This window comes from Panthera uncia, chromosome C2 (assembly GCF_023721935.1).
Source record: "Panthera uncia isolate 11264 chromosome C2, Puncia_PCG_1.0, whole genome shotgun sequence".
Taxonomy (NCBI): Eukaryota; Metazoa; Chordata; class Mammalia; order Carnivora; family Felidae; genus Panthera; species Panthera uncia.
The window spans coordinates 81,056,387-81,069,187 of NC_064810.1; the positions used below are offsets into that span (position 1 = coordinate 81,056,387).

General features: G+C 47.8%; 2 protein-coding genes across 5 annotated transcripts; one reads left to right on the top strand and one right to left on the bottom strand.

The window, feature by feature from the left end:
* The first annotated feature begins 263 nt into the window (after positions 1–263).
* On the top strand, positions 264–7,642 carry THPO (thrombopoietin). The gene is given in 11 exon segments (XM_049628473.1): positions 264–529; positions 532–573; positions 576–638; positions 641–679; positions 681–787; positions 2,114–2,271; positions 2,496–2,623; positions 2,920–3,006; positions 4,480–4,647; positions 4,889–5,437; positions 5,439–7,642. Coding segments are annotated over 11 exon segments (1,503 nt in total). The 5' UTR covers positions 264–481; the 3' UTR covers positions 5,553–7,642.
* A 1,324-nt stretch (positions 7,643–8,966) lies between these two features.
* On the bottom strand, positions 8,967–12,567 carry POLR2H (RNA polymerase II, I and III subunit H). Of its 4 annotated transcripts, none has more exons than XM_049628469.1 (5): positions 12,344–12,559; positions 11,295–11,378; positions 11,118–11,211; positions 10,486–10,569; positions 8,967–9,334 (listed from the first exon to the last, which is right to left on the bottom strand). In XM_049628469.1, the coding sequence occupies exons 1-5, from the start codon at positions 12,414–12,416 to the stop codon at positions 9,217–9,219; spliced, it is 453 nt and encodes a 150-aa protein (XP_049484426.1). In that variant the 5' UTR covers positions 12,417–12,559; the 3' UTR covers positions 8,967–9,216. The 4 variants fall into 4 exon arrangements, with proteins under 4 accessions (XP_049484426.1, XP_049484427.1, XP_049484429.1 ...); XM_049628470.1 differs by lacking the exon at positions 12,344–12,559 and adding an exon at positions 11,663–11,823; XM_049628472.1 differs by lacking the exon at positions 12,344–12,559 and adding an exon at positions 11,658–11,823.
* Between the last annotated feature and the right edge of the window lie 234 nt (positions 12,568–12,801).

The window sequence follows — 12,801 nt, forward strand, 5'->3', positions numbered from 1 at the left end:
AGTGCAGGAGAGCTTGGGCACAGAGTTAAGTGGCCTTAGCTGTCTGAGCTGCTGGGCCCTGCGCTCAGCCTCACCCCCACCCCCTCCCTACCACCACCACCACAAACAGCCCTCACCGTGCAGTCCTCTCAAATTGTCCAAACGCTTTCCCCACAACACTGACCAATGACAGCGTCATTCTCTAAAATGGGCAATACCCACATTCCCACTGGGAAAGGGGAAATAAGACATGACTCCGAGAGGGTTATAGGAAAGAAAAGCAGAAAAGCAAGAGCCCTAATGGATTTCAACAGCAGGTGAAAAGAAATTTAGCCAGTCAAGAACTGAAAAACCCACCAATATATCTAAAACCAGAACCAGACCTTTCTGACTCTTCCCCAGGAACAAAAATGTCCTGCCCGATTCCTCCTAGAAAAAAACCCTGTTCCCCTCTCATCTCCTTCCCCAGCCAGGTCCCAGGTTTCCCATCTCCTAGAAAAAGATGGATCCCTCTGTTCAAATCCTCTGTGTGGTGTGCGTGGGTGGAAGAGCTGGGCTCCGCTGGTGGACCATGGTCCAGGCAGGGGCTCCATGTTCAGTGCGGGTGGGAGGAGAAGGCGTCACTTCCGGGGGCCTTCGCCAGTGTCTGGTAGCTCCCTGCTCTCTGATTGGGCAGAAGTGGCCTGGGCAGGCGTGTGACCCTACTGCTGTGGAGGGGCTGTGCCCCAACACTACATGTCTTCCTACCCATCTGCACCCCAGAGGGCTGCCTGCTGTGCACCTGGGTCCTGGAGCCCTTCTCCACCCGGTGAGTGGCAAGCAGGTTTTGGAGTTAAGTGAGGGTAGGAAGGACAGGAAAGAGGAATTGGGCTTTCAGCTGGGGGAGGGGCAGGCAAACTGGAACCTACAGGCACTGACCTTTGTCGAGAAGAGTGTAGCCTTCCCAGAATGGGAGGAGCAGGACAGAGCAGGGGTAGGGGGTGGGGTGCTGGGTTCTGAGGGACTGATCTCAGACTTGGAGGAATATAGCAGTCCTGGCGGGTCCTAAGGAAAGGGGGCATGTGCTCAGGGAGAAAATAAGAAAGGTGGCACATTTAGGGCTTAGGACACATAACATCAAGCTGGACACAGATCCAATCCCCATTCTTACCCAGCCATTCCTAGTTAGCTTAAGGTTCTGAATTGTGGGACCGGAGAAGCTGGGATGAAGGAGAGGGTAATGGGAGGAGGGCTCATGCATGTTGACAGACCTACAGGAAATCCCAATATTGAATCAGGTGCAGGCCTCTTTGCACTACTCGTCAAAGAAGGAGGAGGCCATGTGGGGGGTCCTGCAAAGGAACTGGAAGGGTTCTGCAAAGGGGGCAGGGAGGAAGATATGGGCTATGAGATGGATACGGTGGGTGTCCAAGGCGAGGTAAGCCATGTAAGGTGGGTACCTCACTCAGCAGGTGCCCATTCCTGGGCATCTTGCCTCAGGTGGCAAGTCCCAAGACTGTTAGCCCATCTCTTCACCTTGGATAACCCAATATTTCAGAACTGGGAGTGTAAAGAAAAACTCCAAGAGGCTTTTGGGTGGGGGTAAATGGAAAGAGAATGATAGGTTCATTGCTCCCATACCGCCTTCTCATAATCTTGTAATCACCAACCCCTAGTAGTCCAGTTTTGTTTTCGCCCAGCTCACCTCCTCAGCCCCACTCCCCAAGCCACCCCTCAACACATTGCACATGTTTACTAGCTCCTCACCTTGACCCTGTATCCAGCTTCCCAACCTCTTCTCCGGGGCTTATGCCACAATACTTCTGTTCCCTTTCCCTGTCCTAGATTGTCTCCAACCAAACAACCAAGGTTGCTCAGAATTTGAGGCCAGTTAAGATGTGTGTGTGTGTGTGTGTGTGTATACAGATTCTGTCCTGCTCTCAGCAGGGGGCTGGTGCCCCACAGCAGATTCACCAAGGAGCCTGACAAAAAGGAGACGCAATATGCTGCACTCACACGGAAACCTGGGAGCAGCCAGAGCTCTAGCAGTTCTAGGCTGGTCGGCGGCTCACACCCTCCCAGCAGCTGTTCCCCCCAGCCAGGCAGTCTTTTCCTTGACACCTGATTAAATGTTCATTATTCCTGTCACTTGCAGGATAGATTCCAGACCCTCTTCCTCGGCCCACCTGTGCCCCACAGTGCAAGAAGTGCAAGAGCCCAAGCCGCCTCCATGGCCCCAGGAAGGATTCAGGGGAGAGGCCCCATCCAGGGAGCCACTCCAACCAGACAGCGTGGCCAGAATGGAGCTGACTGGTAAGAACACACTGGAGGGACCTAGGGCTAAATCAGAACATGGTTAGAGAGGAAAGACAAAGGAGATGTGCTGCAGGGGTGGAGGGCTGAGGGAACCCAATCTCCTGGGAATAAGGCTTCTGAAAGGCAAATTCCCTGGATTTCAAGTCTGGGTCTTAAATGGGAATTCCTGGACCACCACCTGACAGTGATTTCTTCTTTTTCAACCTCACTTCTCATCTAAGAACTGCTCCTCGTGGTCATGCTTCTCCTAACTGCAAGACTGAATCTATGCCTTCCGGCTCCTCCAGCCTGTGACCCCCGTCTCCTAAATAAACTGCTTCGTGATTCCCATGTCCTTCACAGCAAATTGGTGAGAATCTCCCAGCACTCACCCCTTACCCATTAACTGGTTAGATGCCCTTACTCCCATCATTTCCTCTCACTCCATGATCCAAGCACTATTGTCCCCATATTGTCTTTGGTGAGATCACCGCCTCCCAATCACCACTCCTTGACAAGGATTACGATTTGCAATCTAGCCCATTTTAAAAGCTCTAGCCTGGATATATATTGCTCATGGAAGTCTATCTTGGTCACGGGGTCATCATACCCCCCCTTTATTTGAGCTCCCTTCTCCACCTCTCCACCACCCATCTTTTTCAATAGAGCCAGTGCCCAGACGTTAACCCTTTGTCCACACCTGTCCTGCTGCCTGCTGTGGACTTTAGCCTGGGAGAATGGAAAACCCAGAAGGTAAGAAAGTCATTCCTTCCTTTAGTATCCCTAAATCCTGTCTTCATCAGTTTTGTACTGCTTCCCATGGATTCTTTAAAATTCTTGAGCCCCCTAAGAATATCTCACTTTCAGCTTGGCCGCCCTAACCTAATCTACATTCCACTATGATGTTGTCCTCTGGACAAGGTGACTTACAGTCCTAGTATGTTAAAATAGATTCAAAGCTGAACACCAAGGAAAGCTGGATAAAAGTCGCTTATGCCCATGCCTTTGACCTAGTCCCGTGCAACATTCTTAAGTTAGCATGAAGAAGGAAGACTGATCTGTCATCCTCAGATGACACAAAACTGGGAAGCACCGCTAAAATAACAAAAGGCAGAATCAAGATTCAACTTGCTGAAAGGCTAGGTCAAAAACAAGGTAAAATTTAACAGAGATATATATAAAACTGTACATTTACTCAAAGTAATTAAATAAAGTCCTATTCCAGCTTCCAGGCCACGATGCCCCCACTTCCTTTACATAAACTTCTAGCCCTAGAACTTACTATGAAAAAGATCTGGGAGGACGGAGTTGACCTCAAACAGCAGCTATTTTAAAAGCTAGTGATTCTAGCTGGTTTTAGATGTCTAGCATCCGCATTGTGGAAATACTCCTAAAAAACAGTAAATGGATTGCACTTAACGGTACTGGACTGAGTACCAGACATCTTCCTGAAGATAAATGCTAATTTATTCAGAGGGACCATATTAAACTAGCATGTGTCCAGAAGGAAGAAGCAACCTGAACAGTGAGAAGCTAGAAAACAGGTTATGTGAGGAATGGCTTAAAAAAGGGCGGTGAGGGGGGCTGCTGTCTGAGTAGTTTGGAGGAAAGTGGTAGTCTTGTGGTATGGCTGGAAGTGCTTTAGTCTGAGGCTCAGGAAACCTGGGAGGGAGCACGCCTTTTAAGATCAAGCTCTTCTATCCTCAAGATCCCCAGAATGCCCTCTCTTCCCTCAGGTCTTCCAGGGAGACTGGGCCAGGGATGAAGGGTGGTCCCTAGGGATCCCTTGCAGTTCTGTGTCTGCCATTTATCAGTAAGCCCCCTTCCTTCATTTTTATGATCTCTGTGATGGCCTTATCTCTACATTAAGTTTTAAAAAACCATATGACCCTAAGATTTTGTAGCAGAAAGAGTGAACTGGCAACACTAGAACCCAGAGGTAAAAGCTGTAACAGCTCAGATCTCAGCATATAAGGGGAAAAAAGAACTTTTCTGACTGAAATTAAGTGTGAGACCAGGCTGGGTTACTGGACACCGGAGTTACTCAAGTAGAGGCCGATGACCAATTGTCGGGAGACTCTGAAGGAATTCCTGTGCTGGGTGGGACTTTGGTCCTGTCCAATTCTCAGCTCCTATGATTCATCCCCCTGGCTACTCCTCGGGCTCCCCACCCACTACTACCATGCCCTTTGAAGCGGGCCTTTCTCCCTCCCATCTCTTTTACAGGAGCAGACCAAGGCACAGGACGTTCTGGGAGCCGCGACCCTTCTGCTGGAGGGAGTAATGGCAGCACGGGGACAACTGGGACCCACCTGCCTCTCATCCCTCCTGGGACAGCTTTCTGGACAGGTCCGCCTCCTCCTTGGGGCCCTGCAGGGCCTCCTAGGAACCCAGGTAAGTAAATCCTGAGTCAAGGGGACTACAGAGACTGTCCTTTGCTGACTTAGCCCCCTTGGAAGACCTGAGGGAAGAAAGGAGAATTCTGGGAATCTTGAGGGTAGCAGAGCTGACCTACTAAGGAGTGCTTTCCCCGAGCCATAAAGTCCGGGTGCTGGCACCTTATCTTTCCCTATAGACGAGAGAGACATGATATCTGGCCCAGATCTCTGGCCTCAGGCCCATCCTCTGCCCACAGCTTCCTCCACAGGGCAGGACCACAGCTCACAAGGATCCCAATGCCATATTCCTGAGCTTCCAACAACTGCTCCGAGGAAAGGTGCGCTTCCTGCTGATTGTAGTAGGGCCCACTCTCTGTGCCAAGCAGGCCCTGCCCACTACAGCTGGCCCAAGCAATACCTCTGTATTCCTCACACTACACAAGCTCCCAAACAGGACTTCTGGATTTTTGGAGACAGACTCCCATGTCTCAGCCAGAACTACTGGCTTTGGACTTCTGAAGAGGCTGCAGGGATTCAGAGCCAAGATTCCTGGTCGGCTGAACCAAACCTCCAGGTACCTAGACCAAATCCCTGGACACGTGAACAGGACACACGGACCCTTGACTGGAACTCATGGACTCTTTCCTGGACCCTCACCCAGGGCTCTAGGAGCCCCAGACATCCTTCCAGGAACTTCAGACATGAGCTCCCTGCCACCCGACCTCTGGCCTGGATATTCTCCTTCCCCAACCCATCCTCCTACTGGGCAATACACACTCTTCTCTCCTTCACCCACCTCACCCACTCCCCCCGATCCAGCTCCAGCCTCCACTTCCTGACCCCTCTGTCACACCCAGCTCTGCCAGTCCTCTTCTAATTGCACCCCACCCTCACTTCCAGAATCTGTCTCAGGAGGAGTAAGGTACTAGGGCCCTGCCAGCTTCAGCACTGTCTCCCATGTAAAGTTCCCTTACCCGGAGGGGAGGCCCTGGGAATCAAGTTATACCAGATTTCCTGCTTTCACCTGAAACCCAAAGCCCTGCTAAAGCGGGATACACAGGACAGAAAAGGGGATCATTTTTCACTGTATAATGTAAAACTTCAGAAGCTATTTTTTTAAGCTATCAATAATATTCACTAGAGCGTCTAGTTATCTTTGGTCTATTTTCTGCACAAATTTACAGCTTACTAATTCTCTACATGCTCTTTTTCATACGGTAATTATGCAAAGGGCTGGTCTGGCCTGGCTTCTGAACAGAGGTGGAGACTAACCTTATGTCAGAAAACAGAGAAAAAAGAGCTTTGATTTTTTTTCCTCAGAACTAAGGTTAGTGTCTTTCTCCCCTTTACTATCATTCTCAATAGGGCTCTGATCTCCTTTTCTTAGGAGATCCTTACTCTTGAAAAATGAATGAGAAGTTGTCCCTCAGAAAGGCCGTCTCTACATAATCAACAAAACTGAGCCTATATAAATAAAAAATAAATAAGAACACCCAAAAGCTAACAGAAAAGCAAAGGAAAGAGATGTTCTTCTCAGGGGGCAATAGATCTCCCCCTTCCCTCCCCTCCCAAAAAGTTAACAGGAAGCCTTGGAGAGCCTCACACCCCAGGTAAGGCTGTGCAGACAGTTCAGTCAAGACAAAACCTGGATGTGACAGCTGAGCAAACAGCGAGAGCTTCAGCAGCTCAGCAGGAAGCTTTGCCAGGCACGGGTTCCTGCCTCCCTCCTGTGGAGGTCAGGGGGAAGTGCAGGAAGTGGCAAGAGTCAGTCTCCTAGGGCTCACACAGCAGGAGGGACAAGTACAAGTTGAAGGCTCATTTCCCAATCCCAGAAGCACACAGTATCTAAGAAGCTGCCCTATGTGACTACCATGAACTCTGCTAAGGATTCTCTAGAGAAGCCAGGCTTATTAAGGGGCCTTGCAAATAAATGCCGCTGTGGTGCCTCTGAAAAGGTTTATTATTGCCCAAAACAAAAACTCCATTGCACAGGTCAACACTACCTCCAGAGGCTCCTGTAGGAAAACTAATAGCAGCTTTTTCCTCTTCCCTCCCCGCAACTCCCCAAAGGAAAGACGACCATGTAGGTAAAACAGCCAGGAATCCAGAGTTCCAAACACTGCCACAGATACCCCAGGATCACTAGAGGTATTCCAAAATAGAAGAAATGAAAGCCAGCATGCTGGGAACCTTACGCATGTTACCTTTTATAGCGCTCACACAACTCTATCACCTTGGGATTATCATCTCTACTTTGCAGACAATGAAACTGAGACTCAGAGAAGCCAGGCATTTTCTCAATGCTTACATAGCCTGTGAGCAAGAAAAGAAGAAACCCTAGGCTGACCAGAGCCCATATGGTCCCCAGTGTGGTGTACTGTCCAACAGATCATTCAGTGATTCTATATATCAGGAAAGATTTCCAAGTCTTGGGGGAGTAAACAGACCAACAATTAAAAAGTTCTGAGTAGAAAACCAAAAGCTCTTGGAGGGGGTGACGAACTTAGACATCTCCAGGTGTCCTTCTCTCCCATCATGGATAGAACAGTTGCCATGGAGAAGGAATCAACAAATGCACAAAGCTCAAAAGTGTACGCATCTCAGATGGTGTCAGTTTTTGCATGGGAGAGAACAGTTCATCCACACTACAAATTCCAGCATGCAGTCAAGGGAATGGTTAAGTAGAAATTGTAATTTACTGAAATACTAACCTGGATTAAATGTAATGATCAAAAGGAAGAACCTTCTGGCACATGAAAGAGTCAGCACCCAGAACAAGATATGCCGAAGGGACCAAAGACAAAGGCTTAATAAGGGTTCTCAGCACAGTCAGATGAGAGACAAGGTTGGCAAAACTGCAAGAAGTATATAGCCAGTAAGTTCCAGGCATCCGGTATCAGCATTGGACTTACTTCAGAGCAAATGCAAATAACTCCTGGGCTTCTCCAATGTGAACTAATCTGTCCATATTGAGAATCTACCCTTCCCAAAACATCGTCAGACTTATTCCATCCCTTCTTCCCTTTACACAAAAAGCAAAAAACCGTGACAACCAGAACATTCTTCTCTCTATTCAACTGCATGCCAGTTCTCTCTTCTGCTACCCCAGGATAGCCAGGATAGTCTGCTATGCTACTCCACAAACTATTACTGGTAATTAAGTTTTCCCACTCTAACCTAAATCCAGCCTTCTCCAAAACCCCAAATCTGACTCCACGTAAAAAAGTTCTACGAGTCCATGAAAATTCATTCCAACCCCCATTGCACCTTCTGTCCATTCCCCCCCACCCCCACAGTAAAGCAAAACACCTTTTCCTCCCCCCTGCAGAGGCCATCCATTTTCAACCCATTTCCCTAAATACTATTTCTAACACCTCATGTAAAGACCTGAAAATGATAGGGAAGGAAATACCCCAGGCATCCCAGCAGGGGGACCAGCTCCCATGGCAAAACCAGGAGATCAAAAGAGAAAACTGCTTAATACACACTCACAATCTTTCTGGATTGTTACCCTGAATCTCCTAGGGGAAATAAGAGTCCAGAGACTTTCTCAGAGACCTCAAATGCCAGGCTGAAAAGCCAGCTCATATTCTGGAGTGCTTCTACAAGCATCACCATTTCCTCAATTTTGTTTTTGCCCAGTTTTAAGTTAGGGACTGCAGTCAGGCTGCTCCATTGTCCTAGAACTGGACTGCCAGCCTCATTGGTATTGCTGCCTTGTCCACTTCACTGGTCTGTGCAGCAGCTGCCTGTTCAGTGTTACTGGTGAGAACCCCCACCACTCACCCTCCCTCCCTGCATTGCAGTAATGCAATGTAGAGCAGACACCTAGCTCCTCCACCTGTTCCTATAACCACCAAATCTGTTCTTCCTATTCTCTTCATAGTCATGTCCCATGCCTGTATCTAAAAGCTTCCACCCAAAGCTTCCACAAAAATGATGGACATTTCCAGGATATGCAAGTGACTCATTTAAATCAACGTGATCTGACTTCCTAAGAGACTTAAAGTGTTGGAAGGACACAAGCAGGGCTCCTTGCCCATTCAAAATTCTATGCCAAATGGGTGGTATCTTCCGGTGCTGGGGTGCCCTCAGGAGCCAAAGGCACAACACTCTCCCAGACAGAAAATCACTTTGGAGGATAAATGTTGGGGTAGTTACCCAGAAGGCTGAGATAACCCTAAACCCAGATACCAAAAGGCTGGGATAGATCCTACATTGACATGTGATCATCTGGCTGTGGGCCAGAAATACAATATACCACAGGCAAAGTAGAAAAAATGATTTTAGGGTAAATGCAAAAGACTTTTTTTTTAAGGGCGGGGCAGAAACGGATCTGAAAAAGTAAAGTTTAATTTAAAAATCATATACACACAAAACAACTTCTGATCCATTTTAAGCTCTCCCATTGGGTCTTTCACAGGCAAGTTTCCCATGGAGTCCAGACCACCTAAAGATGCACCCACAGTGGGCAGACAGACAGCCCCTCCTGAACAGGTGGTCAACAGTTACCGCTCCTCAGGCTTGAATGAATGAATGTCCAAGCCTTAAGTGACTAAGCAGCAAAGTTGGCTTCCTGGGTGCTTCAGAAGGCCAGTTTCTTCATCAGCAGATAAACTCTGGAGTCCACTTCAAATCCGTGCAGGTTGTTGGCATCACCCTGCAGCCTCATGAGCAGGCCCCCATACGACACGTAGGCAGAGCTGAAATGGAAGGCCCCAGTCCCATGAGTCTAAGCTCTGGAGCAGCTACCCAGTGGCTCCCCATCCCAGCTTAAGAAAGAGAGGCACCCTTCTAGCGTCTGGTCATTAGGAACCAAAATTCAGACAAAGATGAATGCACAGATATGTGCACGGCAGTATTCCAGATATCAAACAAAGGTGGAAAATGCTACATGCCCAGAGTAATGGAAATGATCAAATGAACTAAGATAGATCCATTTACTGGAATGTTATGCTGCTATTAAAGTGTTTAGGAAAAGCCTTAAACTGACATAGGGAAACCCATTTTACATAACTTGAAGCAAAAAGAGCAGAAGGGGCGCCTGAATGGCTCAGTCGGTTAAGCGTCCAACTCTTGGTCTCGGCTCAGGTCATGATCTCACGGTTCATGAGGTGGAGATGCACCTTGGGCTCTGCACTGATGGCACAGAGCCTGCTTGGGATTCTGTTTCTCCCTCTCTCTCTCTCTCTCTCTGCCCCTTCCCCGCTTGCACTCTCTCTCTCAAAACTAAGTAAATAAAAAAAAAAGAGAAAAAACAACATGATCTCAAAGAAAAAAAAGTACACAGGAAAAAACCTAGAATATTCAAAAATGTTTATGTAAAAGATTCCCTTTGGGTATGGAATTATAGGTGATTTTTTTTTTTTTTTTTTTTTTTTTTTTTTTTGCTTCCTCACATTACTTCTCTGCTTTTCAAATTTCTTACCAAGAGCACATATTGTTTTAATAAGATTTTGAAGAACAGCTAAAATAGTTGGGCAGGGAAACCAAAGAACTAGGGATTGGATTGCAGAGTAGCAAAACACACACACAAATAAACAAAACCAAAAAAGTCTAGCAGTTTAATCACTTAATGCTGCATTTAGTTCCTGGGGAAGCAACCTGCCTTTGCACTTCACATAGCAAGATCATCGGCTTCTCACTTGGACCCCTGGGCCCTGAGGTCCTGACAAAGGGCCAAGTGAGCAGCCTACATTTCAGACTGGAAACTGTTCCCAGAACAGTCCCCTTCTGGGTCCTGCCTAGGTCTGAGGTGCCTGGGGAGAGACACAGGAAACATGAGCACAGCCCAGATTTTCAGAGCATGGCCCAAGGCAGGGGGACAAGGGTCTCACAAGACCATGGAACTTACAGACGCGTTGCTGCCTCAGTAGAAGTTTCGTCTCCCTCAATCCTGTATACTTTCCCATACATTACATACTCAAATTGGTCAGCCCTGTGAAACAACAATAGCAAGGTTATTCTTAAAAAAGTAGTTAACAATAACGAGAGGCCCTTTGATAATGGTAACTGATAACTAAGCATCAACATTATGAAAACGGACGTCTTCCAGATACAATGCCATTTAGTCCTCACAGCAACCCAATGAGCAAAGCAGGACCATCCATACTTTACTGGTGAGGAAACTGAGGCTGAATGAGGTTAGGTTGTTCAACAAATAAGTGGTAGGGCTGAGATTTGAACTCCGTGGAATTCCAAAGCCTTTCCATCACACCAAACTCTCTCCCAAGATGCAAGGTTCACACAGCTTAGGTCACTCAGTGGTCATTTCCTTAGCCATCAATAAACTACAACCCACAAACACGTAATTACTGCTTGGATAAACACCTGGCTGTTCAAATTCTTAAGTGCAGCAATTTCCTTAAGGTTACTCAGATTCTGCTGATAATCATTTATTCCACAAATTAAATAAGGGTCTTTTCATACTACTTATCTACTTAATCTTCAGGCATATTTCAAGTACTCCCTTCTTCACTTCCTCACCTGGAAGGCCTATCATCTGTGGGGTTGTATTCACCATCATCCAGGGTACCATCTTCATATAAGGTACTGGCTATGACCAACCGGAACTTGTCACCTGAAAATAATGGCAATACCTGGGAGTGAAGAACGGCTAAAATGTCAAAAAGCCTCCTGCTATTGTCTGTGTTCAACACTTACCCAAGTCTACAGGGTAAATCTGGATGTTTACATCTAAGATTAGGTCCATCTTGAAAGATTCGCTCTCACAATGTAGTCGAGACACTGGAGGGAAGCAGAGAAAAGAGTGGCATAGGTAATTGCCAGGCTCCAGCAAACGCTACAGACCCCGCTTTGGGGGATTATATGTAATTGAACACTCAGTCTAACCCAGTCTGCATCCACTAGCCTCTCATCTGCTCTCAGAGAAATGCAGAACCAGACACGTCAGAAAGAAAGGGAAGAAAACTATGGCAAGTGGACAGAATCCCACAAAAAAACAAAGGTCCTCTGGCAATAAATAATATCCAGGTTCTAGGCCTGCCTGGGTGATTAAGAAACAACCTGACTTTGGGCAAGTTACTCGTTCATCCAAAGGTTTTGTCTTTCTGTGCCGGGTGCTGTGCTGAGTGGATTATCGGGACTTGTAAGAACTGGTATTTGTCTCGAAGAACATCTCAGTCTCCAAGCAAAGGAAGAGACATCAAGGAGGAACACTTCAATAATTGTTGATCAGTAACAGAATAAAGACGTGTATAGCAATCAGTCAATTCTGACTACGGGAGGACGTCACAAAGAACTAAAAATTCTTAGGACACTACAAGAATACAAGCTCTGAAGTCTGATTACTCACAATGTAGCCTTGGGTAGGTTACTTAACTTCTAGGAGCAAACTGGGTAAGTCACCACCTACCTCATGGAGGCTCTTGAAAGGAATAGGTAGGACAAAATGTGTGTAAGGTGCTCGATACAGCGCCTAGCTCAGAGTGAGGAGCGATTAGAAAGGTGCCCAGGAGTTTATCAGCACCATGAGAAAAAACCAGCCAGGCACAGGGCACAGCATATGTGAAGCCAGGCAGAGTTCCGAGTCTCCGTTTCCCATCTATAAAATGTTTCCCGAGGGAGAGTCCTCTATCAGGAACTGCCGGTAGGGGCAGGCCACGTGGGTGGGGTGGACAAGGGGCCCAGGGGCGTGTCCCCGAAGAGTCTAGCCCCTTCCCCTAAACCGCCCCTATGTACACCTCACTTACCTCGGTCAAACTTCTTGCCCTCCGGGTCAATGTCTTTCACATCAAAAATATCCTCAAACAGGATGCCCGCCATGGTGAAACAGCCACGAGAGTAGCAGAGTGGCTGAGACCGCTACCACGACTAAGGGTACGCGCTTCCCCTCGCGTGGAGAGAGGGTAAAAGCGCCTACAAAGTGGCAGCAAGTGACTAGAATAACGCATGCGCGCCGACAATGAGTAACGCCACCACTTCCGCTGCCTGGCTCTCGGGGCTTCCTAACTTCCGCCCCGAACGATTGCTTCCGAGAGTCCTCAGGATTTAGGGCGGGCCTCAGGGCCATATAACTCCGCCCCAGGGCGGGGACACGACTAGTCCCACCTCCGGCCGTGGTGGCGCGGTTTCTCGCTCCCTGATGAGGCTCTACTGCGCCCTCTTGAGAGTCCGGGTTGGGAAGACTAGAATGCTTGCGAGCCTACCT

Coding starts and splice junctions, on each gene's coding strand:
- POLR2H (XM_049628469.1), bottom strand. CDS start 12,416: ATGGCGGGCATCCTGTTTGAGGATATTTTTGATGTGAAAGACATTGAC. Junction 11,379..12,343: donor GGGCAAGAAGTTTGACCGAG/GTAAGTGAGGTG, acceptor GCTTCCCTCCAG/TGTCTCGACTACATTGTGAG. Junction 11,212..11,294: donor GATTTACCCTGTAGACTTGG/GTAAGTGTTGAA, acceptor CATTATTTTCAG/GTGACAAGTTCCGGTTGGTC.